The 21,535-nt window shown below is 36.8% G+C and overlaps 1 protein-coding gene across 1 annotated transcript in view; it reads right to left on the bottom strand.

The window, feature by feature from the left end:
- Positions 1-21,535, bottom strand: part of PDE10A (phosphodiesterase 10A) — a 174,204-nt gene that overhangs the window by 57,244 nt on the left and 95,425 nt on the right. The window contains exons 3-4 of the mRNA XM_066315839.1: positions 11,054-11,082; positions 26-146 (exon numbers count right to left, since the gene is read on the bottom strand). Coding sequence (XP_066171936.1) covers positions 26-146; positions 11,054-11,082 — 150 coding nt within the window. The remainder of the gene's footprint in view (positions 1-25; positions 147-11,053; positions 11,083-21,535) is intronic.

Here is a 21,535-nt window from a genome sequence, read left to right as displayed (position 1 = left end):
AGAGACATCTGATTCTCCTTCTTACCTATTTTAATGATGCTGCTCAGCTCATACAGAAGCAGTTGGTTATCTCCTCCTGTATCCAGGCGCTGCTCTATGTAGCTGTTTAGTTCGTACACCACGCCTTGCATATTCGTGTCCTGGTACTAGGGAAGCAAAGATGAGAACATTCTAGAATAACTGAGATGCATTTTGATGGTTTTAAACATACAAATACTTAAAAATATTATGTTAAGATTTCAATATTGAGCCAAGCAGAATTGTCCTAATCCAGCTGCCTGAAGAACAAGGTCACGGCTAAGCAAGAGGCACTCCAATTCATTAGACATTTGTTCAAAGCACACTGAGAACATCACTGAACAATTAATAATCGCCTAAACTGAGCCAGGGTCATGGACAATGGTCTGAACAAAATGAGAGAGATGACAATTATCAAATAAGGAGACTTCAATTGCTCCCTTTTAAGCTCCTAGTCCACCAGGAAAGGAAGCAAGCAACTGCCCTAGCTAGCAACTTCCACCTCAGATTCATGGGCCAAATGACAGAAGTATGCTAAGCACCAGAGCTTTCAGGTGGTGGTAGCCCAGGAAGCTCAGCCTTTCAAATACAGAAGCAAATAACACCAACCAAGTAAAGGATAAAAATCATGAGTCAAAATCATGCCAGCCACTGTGGCTTCACAGGCATTTGTTTCAACTGATGATGGCAGACACAAATCAAATCTGTTGGCAGATTACAAATCAGTTAGATATTTAGATGGGAGCCAAGGGGTGCTGATTGCTGGTATGATGGAACAGCATGACATGGTTAAAATCTCACAGGAAAGGAGATGCAGCCTCCCTTCAGGGGCCCAGCTGCATTTGTTTATCCATTTCCCAAGTTCTGAAGGGCTGATAAAAACAACACTAAATGTGTATGTGCAGCATGACAGCATCACAATAATTTCACAGAAAGCAATACTTGGCACTAAGTAAAGATTCATTACCCTGCCCAAAACTGGTAATGTGGTAACTGAAGAAAGTAATATGGTCAATTACTTACTGAACTCCATGATGCAGTAAATTACATTGCTTAAACTAAAAATTAGGCTGGTGATATTTAGACAAATTAATGTTGCTTGAAAGACCAAGGCTTACTCTTCTGTTCATTCATACTTCAGAGCCAAGTTTAATATAGATCAGACTAATGTAAACTACTATGGAAAATACCACAAATGTTCAGAGTATTACAGTCTAGCCCACTACCACTCCAATGTTTATGTGCATGTAGGTAACTGCTCAATATCTTTCAAAATCTTCTCAGTCTGTAAATGTGGGTAAACCTTTATATGTGACATCTACTGATGGATTAAGCACATAACTTACATAATATATTTAATTATATTACTTTTATTCCCCCACTTATTTTCATGCATACAACGCACTATGTCATGAATAGAGAGCATGTAAAGATACGTATTTAGGATACATTTTGATGCTTCATCTCAAAACAACCCAAAAAGCTCCACAAACAAAAAATTCCAAAGTGCTTCCTGGATAATATCAATTCCCACTTCCTTTAAATTCAGCAGATCTTAATCTTGACTTTAAAATGGCTCCTGAGAATATACAATCTTTGCCATGACATCTTCTTAATCTATTAATCTATTGCTCCACATGGACGCATTAGAACATTTGAGTCCTAGGCTGTCCAAATGTTCTCGATGTATAACAAACCTGACACTTCATAATTCTTTCTGTAAAATGATGTGATGGTTATACATTTTGACAGCTATGTAAGGTCACACTGCATAAATGCATAAACTGCTGCAAGTCTTGAGTTTACAATACAGCATGCCACCACCAATATTAGCACCATATGGCAGCTGGCAAGCTTCCACTGCCTGCCCTCTGTTGTGTCCCACATTTACTCCTCTATGGTTATTATTCAAAGGGAAAAAACAATAGCATAGTTTCATGCAAGTGGAGCTTTTATATTTACAATCTTTGGCCATAAGTAGCCATAAAGCAGGAAAATGGTGAACAAGAGTCTACACTATTCAGATGTGCTAATCCAAGTCTGCAAAAGTATGTGTAGCCACATACCCTAAAGCAACAACAGCTAATCAAGCACACATGCACAAAGCCTTTATCATGTGGAAAAATGCCTTCTCAGAACTTGGAAATGAATACACATCTTTTTTGTCTGTGACGCACAGTCAGGATTTAAATCAAACCTTCAAAGGTTAAAGCTAATACATTAAGAGAATGCATCATCAAAATGAGCCCATTGGCATAACAGGCATGGCAGGATAACCACTTTCCCTCCAACCAAGCAGCAGTTCAACATGCATGGAAATTACATCATAGCTATGTGCCCTTTATCCTCACCTCTCACATGCTTGCAGATGTTTGGTAAGCAGGGCAAACCATTGCCCACACCCATGTCACTGGGAAGACAGTGGCTGCGTAATGCCAGGCATTGCTACGTGGTCTGCTACTGACCATCTGCCCACCCACAACTGGACAGGGGAACACAGCTTGTCCAGAGCCACTATTAAGTAATTCTTAGATCAATCATCAACAAAGATTTACTTTGTCACATTGTGAAATGGTTTTCCTTTTATTACGGCAGAGCAAAAGTTTTTTGATTAGGTTCTGGGCGTTTTAAGTTGGATAACCACAACTACATTTGGTTGAAAAGTCACAATAGCCTTTGCGAAACCATGTATTTAAACACTGAGTAAGTCATCAGAAAACTCTAGTACAAGCACTACCCAATGTGCTTGCTAACACAGACTTTTGCATATTTGCTGTAAAACTTACTTTGAGAAAGCAACTCCTCAAAAAAAATTAAATACATTTGGTGGAAAAGAAGTATTTATTTTATATATATGCTATCATATGGACTAAGTAGAGCTTCTGAATTTGCAATTTGAACATTTTTAATACTCCTCAACTCTTTCCTTTCATTCTTCCCATTGCTGATTTCCTTTTATTTAAGATTCAGTGTCTACAAGTATTTTGGTATACTAACTGTAAAATTCTGAATTTCAATGACATTACGTAAAATAATTCAACTAGACTAAAAACTAGTCTAGCACTATGATACCACCATCATATTTCTCGTAGATGTGTGTATTTTAAAGCTATGAAAATGGACTAACAACTAAGAAGGGAATTTTTGTTAGAAATATTATTAATAAAATTTATAGATATAAATTAAGGTTGTTTTTACAGGATTTATGTAAAAAGATTCATATGGTTCTTATTCTTCAGAATATTGCAGTGCAATAGAAGACATCAACCCATGACACGTTAAGAACAGTTTTGTGACTTAGAACTAAATAAGGAGGATAGGAACATAAACATGAAAGGAGATACTGAAAACTGTAGAATGAGATTAATTTTAAGTATTTATTCTAAACAATTAAAACACATGGAGAAACTAATACTCAAGTACACAATTTAATATCTACAGAGAGAGAGAAAAAAAAAAAAAAAAAAAGGACATGAAATGAAGATTATTTCCATGCAGGAAAGAAAAAGCCCCTGTGCTGCAACAAAAAGCCTTCATTATTAATACAGCAGAGGGTCACTAAGTGCCAACATAATGCAGAAGTTGATCTGTTTGTTCAGTAACTTCTTAAAATGTCTTATGAATAGCCATGAGTAAATTTCTATGTAAAACTGACTCCCTATTACAGAGCTCTTCCTCCAGAGCATCAAATGCCTGGTCCCGCAACAGAACTTGTCCCTTTTGCAGGCCTTAAAGTGTATGACCCTATCTCAGACTAAAGTTAGAATAAACAAGCACTTAAATTCCATTTAATGAGGAGAGAGGATAGTCAAATGTTCTTTGGGGATACAGAAATTCAATGGATGAGGAGAAGGGGAAAAAAAAAAAACCAAAGCACCAAAAGCAAACAATCAAACTCAAATGGTCTGGGGAAACTGTACTATTCCAGGTTTCCCCTATTTTATTTGCTATGCCAGAGGAGCCAGAAGGAGAGGGCCAATGCCTATCACTGCTGTGCAGTCTGCCTGGATGGAGTGTACAATAAGAGCCCCAGCAATGCTGAGTGACCCAATGCTATACACGTTGTATCCAGTGACACCAATTTTATCCAATTGCAAGGCATTCCAGAGGTGTCACAAGAGGGCACACCATGGACAGATGGAGAGGCACTTGAAACTGATGACATATTTTTGATCCAAGATGTGCAAGCAGGCCAAAAAAGGGGGGGAAAACAAAAACAAACAAAACAAAACAAATCCCAAAGAGAAATACCTCAAACAAACAAAAAACCCCCACCAAAACCACAAACAAACAAGCCAACCACAAAACAACAACAAAAACAGCCTCAAAAAACAAACAACAAAAAAAACTTTGTGAAATCAAAATGACATTCTTTGGGAATAAAAGCTGAACTCAGCTGTCCAGGTAAGAAGAAATTCCTGAATCAGGATTAGATTCTACTGGGGCAAATAAAGGTCTGTGTAAAGAACCTCAGCTCTTGAATGGTGTGAAATCATTGAAAATAAAGGCTATACATAGGCCAAGGATATTGCACACAGACACAGGAGTTTAAACACCCATTCCATATCTGGTTACATCAGTTAGTGTTTTAGATAACCAGCTTCTTCAAACCGCCTAAATTAAATTCTCAATGGCATCATCAAAACTTAGAGATAATGAATTCAAGTAATTCTGCGCAACATTTTACACAAAAGAATGTCCTTAGGCAGGGACTGGATTGCACCCAAGGTTCTTCAGTCATCTTTAAAACTGACAGCTCCTCTATTCTCTATTAGCACAGTACAGAACATAGGCAGCTGCTGAACCGAAAACAGCCAAAATCTCCTCATAAACTTCCAGCCAACACAAGTTTTCTTTCCTATAAAACTATAGTCTCAGCAACAGGAGTCATCAGGGAAAGAATTGAAAAACAAACTAAAACCATGCTCCAAATAAAAAAAGAATGCTTGTTTGAAGTCTTAATGGTCTGAATTAACATTTGATTGAGATGTCAGTGCAAATTATTTCATGCTAGGTACTTTCATACTTGACCAGAAGCATAAGACAAATCTTACATACCTAAGTTCTCAATGTCATTGATACTCGCGTTATAAAAACTATTTCCCAACAGGAAGACTTGTGTGCTTCTCAGGGAAAGAAAAAAAAAAAAAAAAAAAGGTTGCCACAAAAAGAAGTAAATAAACTAAAATATTTTAAAATATTTGATATCTTTTTCTGAAATAGATCAGCTTTCCCCTCTCTCAGGTAGCATTATGAAAAATCCCATAGGCACAGTTTCCATCCTGATTTAAGAGACTTCCTCTATATAATTTTCCAGTTGCATCAACTCATCTTCAGGAAAGATAATCAAGACTCAATTACTTGTGTCTTTTCTAAAGAAATACTACATGTCCTTTAGAATTTTGGCACTATTACTTTATTTTGCCCTCATACTAAGTGTTTTTGTAGAACTGAGTAATATTGTCCTGTGTTTCTTTTATTCTTCCTCACAAAGGAATGCATAACTAGAAAGGAACATATTGGTGAGTAAATCCAGTCCCTTGAAGACAAAGGTGGTCTTGTAAGAGACACCTGCTTTAAAAGTTACCTAAAATATTCATTCCATGTGTCACTACACTTTATCACAATGAGCATTCAGACATATATAGAAACAACGAAGGCCAGACCTGTAAGTATCACAATACTTACAGTATTTTATGTCACCTACTTCTTTAAATGTAAGAAATAATTTTATTTCAGTGATCGTAATGTTATTGCACTTCTGATGACTAGTGGGGATAAAGAAAGAAGTGACTGCTGCAGAATTTTTTTTTTTTACAAAAGTCAACCTATTTAATTAAAACAATACTAAAATTATTCAGTAGTCATTTTTATGTATAGTGAGAAGTTGTGTGCATGTTTGCCATGTATGTTGATGTGTACTGCTACCTTTTCCAGGCCTAGAACTTACCCTGGCTTGCAGTATTTTTGCACTGTTTATCTGCACTGATGGTTAGTTTCCCTCTTGCATGGAAACTGGTGTTTGTTATTTTGGGGCATAGATAACCACGAGATAACTACATTCTAGTAACACTGAAAACATATAAACTGCACATGTGAAGAAACAAAAATATGGATTTCAATTTCACTTTAAAAAAATAACCAAATAACACAACCTCCCCCGAACCTTACAAAAGACTAATCAAGCTGTTTGTTTCCAAGTGGAAATGCTGAGCCAAAGGATGTGAAATCCTTGGACGGAAGAAAGTGGTAAGCAACTTACAGAGATGGCCTTCAGAGGAGCAATAAGCTTGGAGCGGAAATTCAAAAAAATCAGAAGAGGTGACTGGGCTTGGCTGGAGTAACCAGTTTTCTTTAAACATGGACACTGGAAAGCATGCAACTATAAAGAGCAGTCTTAGCTGAGGTGATTAATTTTAATGCTTGTACATAGCCTCAGAGAAAACTACTCCTACACGCATTTGTCTGACGTCTATTCTTCTTGTTTTGACTGGAGAGGACATGGGTTAGAACCTGTATGGTAAATAAAGTTTAGCATTGCAGCACCATAGGCAGGTATTTATGAATTTTTTCTTCATTCATCAAACACATTCATGACAAAAGCAAAGAAGGGAAAATACAAAATTATGTTTGGCAGCAGAGGCCCTATCCTGATGCAAACCAGCTCTCATACTCTGCACAGAGACGACTCACTGTTAAGATTTGAAGGCACACATTTCCTGGCCTTTTTATGTAGCTGATTTCCAAGCCTCAGAGATATAGTGAGTACCTTTCCTAGAAGATGATTCTTCCCCCATAGCCCCCACTCACTGACGTCCATTCTAACCTTCCCATCAGCTTCTTCCCTGTTAACAAGTGGTAACGCTGAAATAAATGGCCTCACAATAGGAAAAATACATCATAAAAAGCAAAGGCTTCACATATGAGAAAAGAACATTATGATTACATGGAAGTAATCATATAATCTTTTATTAGCTGTAAGGCTCATAAAACTTCATGAATATCTCAATTATATCACCTCTTCAGATTATATAATAAAACAGCATAATGAGCTTCAGTTTAACTTGACAAGACTGAATACTGCTCCTCTTTTGAAAAAGCTTTTTATAAAATGACATTCCCTCCTAATACTTGACTTGCAAGCACTCTAAAGACACCATGTACAAAATTAAAAATAAACTTCTTCATTTTCCTACCACAGTTGCTTATCACTACCACAGTATTCACAAGGTTTTCTTTTTAAAGAAATCAGCTTATACAAGCATCTTCTCGTGACAATAGGTGCAATGCCATTTGGAACACTTCTAAAGGGTAAATATATATTTATATATATTTTTATATTTGTTCTAGTTCCTTAACTTTTTGATTAAGTTGTTCTCAATTCTGGGAAAGCAAAAAACATTTAAATTCTTTATTAAGAAGATACTACAAGGAATGAGCTTGCTTTGCCAATGTATCATAAAGAGCCCAAACCTTTATTATCAGTCACACAGGGAAGATACATGCAATTACTGCAACTATTTACTGAAAACACACTTGCTAATTCTCTGACTGGCAGTGACACACTGTGCTGGGTGCTGGCTGGTGCCAAGGCAGCAGCCAAAAAGCTGCAAGTCCAAAAAGGGGAAAGGAGAGGATTAAAGTATCATTCCTGTTTCCAAGAATAAAGTACTCTAAATGAACGAGTCACTTGCTAGGTAATAATTTTCTGGTGTTTATATGGTAAACTTCTACAAAGTGAATTGCTGTTGGCATTGCCAGAGTTTACAAAGCAAAGGTACTTGCCAAAAGGCAGCTTCACTGAAGTATTATTCAAGTAAACATGGAATGGAAAGTTATTAAGCAAAATGAACAGCTAATTTTGCCGTGATCATATCAGGAACATTGAGTATTTTCATTTAAACTTCAGAATCTGAGGTACAAAAGAGCACACAGTGATCACGGGAAACTTAGCAGCACGTAGAACAGAATCCTGGCTATAGTTCATGAAGGAAAGGGGTTATTTTTGCCAACTGAAAAGAATAACATGTCTCCAAAGCACACTGTTTTCACTAATGTTGTCAGAGAACTACATCTTTAGTCTAGATGTGCATAAATACACACGCACTTAGTGCTCAAACTCACACTCCCTTATTTTTGTTTCTTTTGCAGATGAAACAGCAAAATAACAAAGTATCCAGCTTAAGTTTTCTTCATCCAAGTAGTTCAATAGCTGGTTTTCTTTCTGAAATCCCTCTGCCCAGAAAACCACTTACATAGCTAGGATGGATGGGATCAGCCAACACACATCTGCACAGTAAGTAAGCAGAAGAAACTCAACATTTCCAAGGATGTTCCCAATACTATATCATGCAAAAAGGAGGTTCTGTCCCCAGTTACATATATTTCATAAACATTGGAAACTAGTGTTCAGAAAAAAGTTCACAGGTTCACTGGTCACAGATGCTCATGGGGTATTTTGTAACCAGAGCTGTTCTTATGCCAAAAGCAGTCTACAAGAATCAGGAAATCTTTCCCTTCCACCACCCATCAGATGCTATGTGTTAGGCCAAAAAAGGAAATCTATCCATATAATTTCTGAACACCAAAATATTGACAAAATTGCCATAAGTAGACCAGAATTAAAGATAATAAATTTTGAAAAGCTTCTTTTCTATTCTACAATTCTCAAAATTTAAATTATGTGGAAGTTTTCTCCAGTTTTCTCTTACTTTCTCCTCTCCCCTTCTTTCAAAAACTTGAAGTGCCAACAGCCAAGTGTGTGGCTTTACTTTAATTTTCTACTAAGAAGCTAAAAATTATAATAAAAATGCAATTCCTATAGAACAGGATTTCAAAACTTCAATTTCAAAATCTCTTAAATTTTCAAAATGTGAAACTGCAACATAAAACCCTTGAAAATGCTGAAATTTCCATCCAATAATTAAAGATTTTTTTCAGTATACTCCTAGCTCATTTTCTAGCTAACATGGTATTGTTAAGCAATCCATGATTTAATTCTGCAATAAATCTCCTTTCACTAACCTTTATTTTTCCTTCCCTATAATACAAGCTGCTTCTTGCAGATGTTTTCAGGAATTGAAAGTGTAACACTTAATGACTTCAAAACTCATAATTCTTCAGTCACCATGAACACGTCTTTTTGACTGAAAAACATTACTCATGTACAGAACTTTCCTAATTTAAATTCTAATTTATGTTCATATTTTAATTAAACTGGTATCTGTTTGAGATGCTGCTGAAGAAAGAGGATGGGTTAAAACGGTCTGCATTTATTCAACAGCATTTATAAACATATTCATAAACTGCATTATTCAAAAATACAGCAAACAAACAAACTTGTGAATTTGTACCATGGTGTATTACTGAGTACCTTCAAGTACTTTACTTTAAAAAAAGCCAAACCAAATAGTAGTTGCAGCACAGTATACATACCAAGTGCACAGTGATTAATGGCTAAAAAAACAACAGAGAAAATGTTTACTTAAGAACATCTGAAGTATCTGCACCCTACTGATTCCAGGGCTTCAATTGGCAGTCCATCCATATTTAGGAAATTCTAAGTCAGTAGACACAACTTTGAAGGGCTGAGATGGCTGCAACCAGTTTGAGAGGTAGTGACTGGCAAGGCAGACTTGGGGGTTCAGAACTTGTTTTCTTTGCCTTAAATAGTTCAGATGGGGTAATCTAGATATATTCTGTAATTCTGTTTTGCAGAGGTTTTGGTAAATGGTAATCTACTAAATTAATGACAATTAAAAGGCACTTTCCCACATCCATAATTAGAGCTTCTGAGATTTTTAGGCAGATTTTTAGTTATTTTGAGATCAAAACAATATATATAGACATACTAACAACAATAATTCCAGGTTACACCAAAAGGCATTCACTCTTGTAACAGCAGCATACTAAGGGATAAACAAAAACCATGTTTAAAACTAATGGATTACTAAAACACACTAATTTTCACCAAAATTCTCAGTATCTTTGTAAGTCCATGGCATGCCATGCATATGGAAAACATCTGCTTGAACGAACACACTTTAGACAACACTCAATCTCTTTTTTGTAGACACATATGAGGTGAACTTCTGTTCCCCATCATCCTAGCCCTCTGCTCACAGGCTTACAAAACTGAGGCTTCCACTGCCAGCCTTAGTTCTCTTCTACTTCTACTGACTGCAAGAGCACCCAGACAGCTTTTGCCGTCTTTCAACTCTCCCTATTTATGATGTATGTTTGACACTACTGTGCTTTTCCTGGGAACATGAAATAGTTTAGGCAAGACATTCAAGAAGGAGAGAAAGGTAGGGCTATGATTCCACCTCAGAAAATTGTAGGGGCTCCCCCATCTTACAGGGTCCCTCAGGATGGCTGGATCCATCTGGGGGCAACAGATTATCCTTTACTGATCTTTTCTCATTCACAGCAAAGGCACTCACTCCTGACAGATCCCTGTAATTAGTCCTCAGTCACGGACATTCATGGATATTCTGCAGGGTACAGTGTCAATCAGATGTAAGGCTGGAGTTGGAAAACTATTGCTGAATATGTTTTTTTAGGATTTTACATTACATTTCATGCAGACCACTGCAAAATCTTTTAAGTTAGACAATTTAACTCATTGTACCATATTACATCTCAAAAGGGATTATTAAATAGGGCATTTTTCTTCCCTTCTTATGCTTGCCATCTATTGAGGCAGTTACACGGATTTAATAGTTTGATGTTATGCTCAAAGTCCCATAAATTTTCTGGTTTCCATGAAGTACCTTTTTAAAACTGGATCACAAAAATAGCACTAGGAGAACTCTAAATGCAAAATACTCTTCAATTTATTTAGAGCCAATCAAGTGTTCTTAATACTTATTTTCCTTATTAACTGTTCTCTAGACAGTCTGTACAGTATTTTTTTCCTCTAGAGATCCATTATAACCAGGGAATAGAGATAATTCTTGATCAGCATCTGTGGAAAAATCATCTCAAGTGAACAGTGAGCCACTTTTTTTTAGAGGGGATAGAGAGCAGCACTTACCCTGCTGACTTCTTTAGGAGCCGTTTCATCTAAAAGGAAACAAACCAAACAATTAGGAACTCTGGGAAGTTTCTAGACTGAATGAAGAACAAGACAACAAATTTCAAACTATTTTTGCACATTTGTACAAAACTTTCCTAATGTGGTTTGATCAAGTGACTGAAATATCCTGAGACGGGTTTGCATTTACATTTTTTAAAAACCTCTAAAGCTAAAATTCAATTGAAATTAGGATAAAGTATTTAATAATTCTATCCTGACTTAATATAAAATTTCATACATTTCAGAGTTCAGAGGGAAGCTGGCACAGGCCAGCTAAACATGACATTTATATTCCAATTCAGTAAGGGTATTGTTAGTGGTGCCTAGTCTGAAAATTAAAGGCCTTTGCTACCAAATATATGCCACCAACATCCTAAGAGGAAGCTAGGGAGCAGACTTAGACCTTTGGTTTTAATATCAAAGATACTAGTCCTGTTGACCTCTTTGATGTGGAAAAAAAGTCTTGTAGCTGTAAGAAAAGAAGAATATCACTAATGTGATATGGCATACATGTCAAAAGCTATTACAAAATTTTACATACATATATACATATATGCACACAAACTATAATGTTTTGTCCTTTCAAATGCAAACAGACTTTCATGCATCTTTGGTAAGTACAATACATATAAATAAACATGGGTACAATATCAGAGCTAAAATGTTGAGTAGTATTTCTGAAAATGCAGGGAAAGCAGCTATACGGCAAGAACATGTCTGCCACAGGAGTTTGCAATTTTCAGTTTAAACACACCAAAAGTAGCTTAAACACACCTTTACAAACCTCCAGCTAGCTAGTTGTTTCTGAAAACATGAAGAGAACTATTTGCAACCTTTTATTTGCTCCTAGGAATCAAATCACTATATTTCAGAAACTAAAATAAAGTCATGAAATAGATTTAATCTCACAGAAAATACCACGTTTATATTTGTCAAAGGGTCTTCCTATCCTGCCATTTAAGATGAACTTTTAAACAATAAAGGTAGAAAACCCCCAGATTTTCTAGCAAACACATTTAATGCACCATTTCTGATGAAATAATTTTCTATAGAAATACAGATTTCCCCTCAAAACTGAGTGATGCCAAGGAAAAGAACATATTTCACAACCATGAGCAAATATTAGTCTCCTCTTAATGCTAGTCAAATGATATGCCACTAAAATTTACACATGTAGAACACAGACAAACTTATTTGGCTATTTAAGGCAGTTCTGTTGCTTGTGGCGCAATGTGTAACACATGCTCTGCCACATTCAGTGATGTTATCTTCCTGAACCAGATGAATCTACATACCGGTTACAAGAACAACCAGAGCTACACTCAAAATCCATCTCCCCTCCTACCTGATTTCTGACACTGAGCAACAGGAAATGTGAACTACAGAAAACAGACTGTTGACATGACACTTTCCTTGGGGTGTACTCTCAGTTTTCAGTAACCAATGGATCAAACATTTCTTCAACCAATGGTGACACTTTCCTGTTTAAAGGATGGTGTTTTATTCCCCACACTTTTGCGAGGTAGGAGGGGTATTAAATTTTGTTTGGCTGGATATTAAACCTAATTCACCAGTCTTCAGCGTTTTCAAAATGCTACAAGGTCCATAGTTCAAATACACAACACGAGAAAAACTATCTTATTTTGAATCTCTGCGCACTATGTATTTCATCTGATGCCCTCCATTCACCTTATTTATGGAGCCTGTGATTGTACAGATCTCTCAAGCAAGTCCTTCTCTGCTTCACACTCCATCTAAACCTTTGCTGGTGTGATTTGTTGCTGGTAACTCCCACCACTCCTACTTCCTCTGTCCCAGTGCATCTTGCTGGCGTGGGAAGTCCAGAATTACAGACAATACTGCAGCTCAGGAAAATACAGCTAGGACTTACAGAATGACACAGAAATGATTTTGGGAGTTTCTCTCCATTTCAAAAGAATAATTCCTAACAGTGTACTTGTGTCTTGGTCATTACTAAACCCTGGGCTAACATTTTCAAACATTTATAATCTGTAATACTGACATCTGTCTCAAAATTATAACTAAGACCTCTCATTTTACGTGTAAAATTACTTGCCCCATGTGAAGTAGTCAGCATTTATCAGAATTAACTCTGCCACCTGTTTTAGCTCTCACTCAGTACCTTTAGTACCCCAAATTACTGTACCCTTTTTTTTAAAATCTCGTCTTCCAAATTAATTTCAACCCTTCATCCTTACGTAAGTCATGATGTATATATTGAAAAACATGGGTTAATCATACTAGTGATCTCCCTCTAGCATAACAAAATCAATGTATTGTAACATATGGAATATAAATGACTACCATCACAACTCTATCGTTTTCACACCATTGTAAGACATAACTGCCACTGCAATTTCAGCTTGAGTACCTATACCATTCTAATTAACAACTGCACAGTACTCCACAGATATGCATAATAATAATTACAGTAATTAAAGACAGCATCCATCTAGGAAAGCTTCCATACTAAACCCAGTCATATAAGACAGGAAGAAGCAGAAAATGAGAAAGGAGACAGGAAAAAAAATCCAAAAAGTTTGTTATTTGGCACAGTATAAATGAGACTAGGTTTAGTTTGGCTTGGGGTTCTTTTTGTTGGGGTGTGTGTGGAAAGGCATTAAATTGTGTAACTGTTCATTTAATAGGAAAATTCCGATTTCATTTTGCACATTAAGGAAAATTCAATCCCATTACACACTTGGATTTCTATGCATGCATTTTAAAAAACAAAACAAAACAAAAGCTAACAAATTTTCGACAATTGCAAGATGCTAAGCCAGAGCCATCAAAAAGAAAACTTTAATGCAAAGAAAGTTTTCAGCATCTCAGACATTAAATCTTGAGGCATTTACCACAGAAGCAATGATTCTAATATCCAGTTAGTTTTATCACAGGAACTGTTCCGGGAAAACAATATTGACTTTCTCCCTGGTCTTATGCTGTTCTTTTTTCTGTGTAGTTAAATACTGCTGCTTCTGGTACACTACTGTTGATGAAAGCAAACAAATGGTCAGGATAAATTCTATTTATAAGATCACAGATAATTCTACAGTCATAGCTCTCTAAGAAATGTTTCCCAACAGAGCAGGTGTAAGATTGACCTAGTAATTTTTCTTTTCAAAATTTGTTTTAGGTTTCAAATAATAAGACACAAGCTGTTGGTAATGCAATTAGACCAACAGAAATATACTTGCTACTTTTCTTTACCTTGAAAATCAGATCTACAGATCAGTAGAAATTCCACATCAATTTATGTAAATTGGTTAAAGACTGATCTCACCACCCTGAAATAAGGTTTACCAGGTTTACTTTACCTCTGTGGTAGAATGGCATCAGTCAGATGAAACTGGTCAGTCTATTTTAATTGCAATTTGCATCCTTGTTTTATACATCTTGAACCTGGCACTGAAACGCCACTGAATTTGTAAGATCTTTCAAAGACACCTAAGCTGAGGGTGAATTTCCTAAAGCAGTAACTATCACATATGCTACAGAAATTTCAAGCTATCACTCAAAAACATTCTCGTTTCTTAATGCACAATCTCATTAAGGGCACCTAAACACCTCTCCTCATTTTCAACAGTCTCCATTTACCTCACAATTCAGAAGCACTTGTATTACTTCACAGAAAACTAACTTAGTTTGTTTAAACATAGACTTAGATGTCAAAAGGGAATATTCATCAGATTGATCACTGGTGGCACACTGTGTTTCTTTCCCTGAAGCAGGACAAAACATGAATTCTAACTATTTTACATGAACAATAAGATTTACATTTTTAAGTTCCTGAAAAAGGATGCTCAGTTCTTCTTCTTCTTAAGTAACATGCATTGGACAATAAATAAGGCCTGCACCAAGCCTTCACTCCAGATGGTAAGCAGAGAAACATATTGTCTGCCAGGTGTCCTAAAATTTTAATTCACTCCTTTGCATATAAGCAAACAGGGCACTACATACAATAGGATTCAGGAGACTGTGCATTTGACTCCATCAGACACACCTACATTCCGTAAATTTGGAAGCTTATTATTTTGTATGGTCTTAGCCCACACTAAACTGGTGAAACAGTTGGAGCAATTTTGCAGGATGGCTTATTCTGGCTAGAAAACTTCCAAAAGGCAGTTTCTGAAAGTATCACCTGTCCTTGTGAGAACAGAAAGGCATGATGAAGATCCAGGGTTTTCTTCTGCTTCCCAAACTGCTTAGCAGTACAAAACACACTGATAGCAGCTCTACACTTACACATCCATGATCATAAAAATCCTCAATTGTACAACGTATGTGACAATTTAATCTAAGCAGGGCATTCCCACATCTGCTAAAAGCACCATAAAATCCTACACAAGCCTGTCAAGTTTAATAACACCTCAGCAAAAATCATGTTGGAACCTGGGCTCTGACCATCAGGAAGAAACTTTAAAGTTTCCAGCGGTAAATATGCTTTAACAAGAAAGTCTATGATTGTGTTTTATGATAATTAGCCAATGACTTCATATCCTATTCAACAGGGCTGTTGAATGACACGAGTGCTAAAGCTGGTTAGCTCATCTACATTATCAGTCAACGAGGTGCAATCACCATGAGTTATTGCCAGAATGCAGCCACAAGACAATGGGCTGGAGAGCATGTAAAACAGTTTATCATTTTTTTATACTTAGCAGTTTACAGCTATATCTTTTTGCCCATATCTGCTGCTTTTCTTGTCCAAAACACAATTCTGCCTGCTTTTCACTCCACTACCTGCACTGCAGCTTTCTTGAAAATTGATTACGTATCTTGCAAGCGTGTTTGGTGGAGGAAGTCTCTCATCCAGTAGTAACACAATTTCAGAATTACTCTTTGTCTCGGTTTGGGAATACAGATATCTTCTAGGGAAAGCTGGAACTTCCCTTGGAATGGTGAATGTAAGCCACCACACTCTCCCCCTTTTTTTTTTCCAATTATAAATTTGCAGTTCAAAGCCTTTAGGCAAAATATCTTGGAAATACAAGGAGCAGTTCTTTACTAGTATGTATAACAAAGCAAACAAAAACAACAACTACAGCATTAATAAAAAAAACAGTACCAAGAACCTCGAGGACTTTGCTTCACAAAAACCCAGGGCAGTTTGGTCTCAGTGCCTTTGTAGGATCCTCAGAACACCAAGCTGGAACAGTGGAAAAGCCCTGGGCTGGGATGGCAGGGTGTCCCGGCAGGGCAGGGTGATGCAGAGTCACACTGTAGCAAGAGCAGCAGTGCCGACCAAATGGGGGGCATTGCTGGCGGGGCAGGGCTGGCCCAGCTCTCGCAGGGTGGCAGAGTAGCTCAGAATTCCAGGGTGAGCAGATGATGGTAGACTTCCCAGGACTGGACTCCTCCAGAGAGAGTGAACTCTTCTAGCAATCCAGCCGTTCTCTCTCCCCAAACACCAAAAAACAGAATACCCAGCTGCCTCAAGCTCTGTCCTTTACCTCCCCCAAAACTCACGTTATCTCCCCCTCCGAGCTTTGACCAACCCATTGTTTTTTGTTAAATAGTCTTAAGTATCGACACTTAGTCTCCTTGCTAACTTATGGGGGGAAAACTCTTTATAGAGTAAAAAGGAACAAACCTAACCCCCAACACTTTTTTTAAATCAAAATTGATTTTCCCTTTTTTTGTTGTTGTTCCAGAAGCCCTAGTTGACAAGTATAAAGTATTCTTAGAATTTACTGCAATCAATGTATCTAAGAAACACCATTATCACTATTAATCAGTCCTCTCACTTTCAAATAGAGCTGTCCCTTTACTCTTGAATATTTTTCAAATATCAAATTCAAACTTGAAAATCAAAGTTTTATTGTGTTCGGCAGATGTTTTCAAAGAGAAGGAAAAAATTACATTGCTGTTGGCTCAAAAACTACTCAGACATATACCTTAAGCAATTGCACTAAAGTCAATAGAACTGCAACAGCATGCACCGGAAAACAGAAATGCTTTCATGTGTTAAATGTCACAGCATTTCTGTAATGTATATGATTCAGGGCTGAAAGAGATTATTAAAAGAGAACACTGCTTAAAGCAGGTCCTACAAAGCTCCAGCAACCTGAGAAAGCCCCACTGTATCCTGTCCACTGCAAGAAATTTGGATATTTTAAAAACATAAAACATTTGGACCCTGCTGGGCTTCTTGAGTTTGGCTTGTTTATTTCTAGACCATGAATACCTCTTCCCGACTCAAAAGGTGCCTGGAGAATTTTAGGGAAAGGCACTTCGTCCTGCCTTCTCAACATCTATATACTGCCCACACTGAGTTCAACAAGGCAAGGAATGGGGTCACACAGCTCAGTGCCGTGACCTTCCCATCCCGGGCATGGAGAAAGGCACGGAGAAAGGCTTCCCAGACTTGTTGGCCCAAAGAGAAACCAAGAAATTTCAGCAGGTTGTCAGCTTCTGGAGCAGGAAAAACTGCATATGGCTCAGTGACAGCAATGGAACATAATAATCTTACACATAATAGGAAGAATGTAATCTTTCACTTACCCTGGGGAAATAGAGAATCAGATACCAACATTTTTAGTAAACTTTTTGCTTTTAATTGTTTCTATTTTGTTCTCATCCCTACATTTTTGATCACCGTATTCTTGTTTGCTTCTGTTTAGAGGCATAAAAGATTGTGTTTTTAGGGAAAAACATGTCCCTGTAATAAAACTGTAAGCTACCGGACTCTTAAGAAGTTGTATAAAATTTTCAGATTTCAGTGTTTATCTCTATAGAGAATCAAAAGTAGAACGAGAAGCTTTGCAAGTCTGCCTGATCTTCTTCTTCCTGCACCTCTGACTACATTGAAAACAACTGTCATGTTACTGAACTTTGCAGTAAAATCCTCAGAATTTCCAGAAAAATTAAGACTTAGTAGTTTTCTTTTCTTTAGAACAGCTGACAAAAGAAACAAGAGAAAATGCCCCAGAGGAAAAGTTTGCTAACGTCAACAAGGGTAAAGGATCATTAGAGCTTGAGATGATAGGTTACCACATGAGAGGTTGCAGTGATCCATTGTGAAATATATTTATGTCAGGGGAATCATTTCAATCCCTCTGAAGAAAGCATGCTCTTAACTACAACATAGGTACATTTGTATTAGAAATGTGTTTTGTTTACTTTACTCTGGAGATGGAAGACCAGGAAACTGAAAAAAAATGTTTAAATTAATCAGGGAAAAAACCTAAAGATGAAAAAGACAGACTAAAATTTACAAATTAAGCCTTTTTGCTTAGGATATTTCAGCTGATTTGTTAGTAATCATAATCAAGCTCTCAGTGACTGAGTTGAATATTACAAAATAATGATGTGCAGATAATTCATGACTTTGGAGTCTTTGAAAAATGACATGTTACACTAGCATGATGAACAGATTGAAACCAAGAGAAGATTGAACTATTTACTACTTATCAGTACCACCACTGTGAGTAAAACATGTTGCTTGCAATGAGAAGACTGCTTAAAAAATATATAAAATTATAATTAAGTGAGTGGAAAAGAACAGAATATGTAACTACAAAATTATAGACAGTTCTCCATGAAAGATAATGACAGCACCTTATGAATTTCTAAACTAGTCAGTTTTATTCTAAAAAGATTTTATAATGACAGATAATTATAATTCACAAGAATGATACAAGAAAAAAATTTTACAACAACATCCAAGGTTTTGTGGAGTCCAGCATTCTTCTACTGATATTTGAACAAATGCAAAATTTTAACTCTCTCTAATAGCAGGTGCAGTATTAAATATGCTAGGCCAGATTTAGAAAATTTTTCGGCAGGGACACATGCAGTAAGATTTAAAAAAAAATCTCCAAATCAGTCTGGCACCCAATTCCTTGAAACGAAAGGAAGTTAAATATACCCCAATGATGAGTAGATGTACTGATTTACCACTGCTCATGTGAGAATGGTAGTTCATTAAGCTGTAGAGAGACAGCCACTTTTGAACCTCTAAGTTGATATTAAGGTTATGTGAAATAACTGAGGGAAGGTTATTGAACAGTGAGCTTATTAAGACAAGATAACAATGTGACGAATACCAGTTGTCCCTGGCTGAAATAAAGAATGTTTCCAATGAGGCTCTGTTTATATAGCTCTGACCGGTCTTGTGTAACCTCAAGGACATGCTGTAACAGCCAACATCAGACACTTCAGCACCAGAACACATCACAAACTGACTGCATCTAGCAGTCCACATGCATCAGGAGATATGGCCATTAAATGCCTTGGCACATCAGCATCCAGATGATCCTTTGACCCAGTCTGGTTCTCCAAGAGATTCCACAAAAATTGGTAGGTAGAACCCAGTCTTCAGTGGACTGATGACTTCTGAGTATGCCCACCAACACATCCTCACACGCAACTATGCAAACAAACAAACCTACTGCATATCAACTTTCCGCACAGAAACTTTGACACAAGCTTCAAACTGAAGGCTGGCTGTACTATCAGGCACTGATGATAGTCCCGTTGTAATAAAGGGAGGTAAATCTCTGCAATTAGAAACATGAGAAAGACTTGGTGACAGAAATCATCCCATCCTTAGGGGTTGCAAGGCAAATGTGCCTCAGACACACACTCGCACAGAGAAGAGAGTACACTAAGAAATTTCTACTCACAGCTCTCATCACCTAAGAGATGCCAAGAAATAAAAAATAAAAAGAGGGAAAAAAAAATGTCCAAAGGAAAACTGGAAATGCAGATCTACAAGCTTAGAGTAAATGAAGAACTGGATGTGTTCATGCGAGACAAAATTACCTTCATGTGCATTTTTTATTTAACTAACAAAATCCAATGCAGATGGTAAATTAATTGAAATACTTAATAAGAAATCAGGAAGTACATAAAGAAATCAGCTGGAAAGCTAATAAAGTGTATCTAACACAGCAGTAAGAGAAACTAGAAGTACCACTTTTGTCAGTGGAATAAAGGGAACCAGAGCCAATCGCACCTCTTCAGCACGGCTGAAGTTGCCACCTGCTGGGATAAGTAGCTGTGTCTATCTCCCAAATTGTCAATCTAAGAACACTACTAATGATCACACACTGAGAGCTAGCAACCAAGCGAGAAATCCATTCCTGCAAGTATGAAAAGGGTAATTCATAATCTAAGTCTCCTCTCACCATGCCTTCAAAATAGTTTTGAAACAGTCATGATGGAGGAATCTCATAATCTGTCAGTTAGAGCATCTTTCTTTCCACGTTCCTTCATCAGGACTGCCACAGAGTTCTGTCAACACCAACACGAGTTTCTTACGTAAGCAAGCGTCACACAACTACTTGGACAAGGAATTTGGGAAAACAACCCAGTGACACAACTGCTTCTTAGACACCTCTTTATATTCTACATCTGCCTAGTTCAGAAACACCAGAGCTGTGTTAATTAAACCCATTTGGGCCTGACATCTCCTCAGGCACACATGCAAGGCCACCCAATTTTCACATGCAGCACTAATTCTCTCAGGAGCTACTAGGGGACCTGACCATTTGTAGTCACTTGTTTTGACAACTAATTGCAGGAGTGAGATTAAGTCACCAAACAGTACGCCAAAGAGAACAGACTAGTAACTACACAATAAGCTGGTGGTTCAAAAGACAAGCATTAACATAACTAAATAAATAAAGCAAGACTGAAAGGATAAAGTAGAGTCAATGAAAAGACTCTCAAAACAGAGTTTTGCATGCAGGGAGAGAGGGACAAAAGATGCCAAGATGAGCAAGCACCTTGGATGTCAGATGCTACCAACAGTGATGTATTTTACTGACCTCTCTAGGATTATTTTACTTTCTGTCATGGTAGAAAACAAGATTCAGTTAAAAAAAAAAAATACTGTTTAGTACAGAACAAAAAAACTCAAACTGCATCTAAAGAAAATCCTACATGTAAATCACAAGGTAAAATTTGCCCCCCAAAAATTCCTTTTGTTTCCAATATTGTTCATGGCTACTGTTAATCAAAAAAGAATGCTGGGAACTTAAATTATAAGGTTTAAAAATACAGCTGTCAAGGAAAAAAAAGGTAGTTGCTTCAGTGTGCTTGCCATTTTCCATCAAGTGAACAGATGGCATTATTAAAATTCTAGTAGAATGAAGTATTTATAAGTTCATTAGACAACACTAACTATACAAAAAAAAAAAAAAAAAAAAAAAAACACAACAAAAAAAAAACAACACACCAACACAACAATATTGCAAATAAAGCTGCTGGATTCAAAATAGCATAAAAGTACAAATAAGGGTTATAAAATCACATTTATGAGTTAGTATACAAAAACAAATATGCCAATGAAACAAAAGCACAAAAGATATGCAGAAAAAGGTCTATAAAACAGTAATTTATTTTCCAGGGTCACTTCCAAATTACTCTATGCATTCTGAGCCTGAATTCTATAAAAAAGGACTTCAAGTTTGA

This window comes from Sylvia atricapilla, chromosome 3 (genome assembly GCF_009819655.1).
Source record: "Sylvia atricapilla isolate bSylAtr1 chromosome 3, bSylAtr1.pri, whole genome shotgun sequence".
Taxonomy (NCBI): domain Eukaryota; kingdom Metazoa; phylum Chordata; class Aves; order Passeriformes; family Sylviidae; genus Sylvia; species Sylvia atricapilla.
Note: the sequence above shows the minus strand (reverse complement) of the source record. Positions and strands in the feature narration are given on the sequence as shown.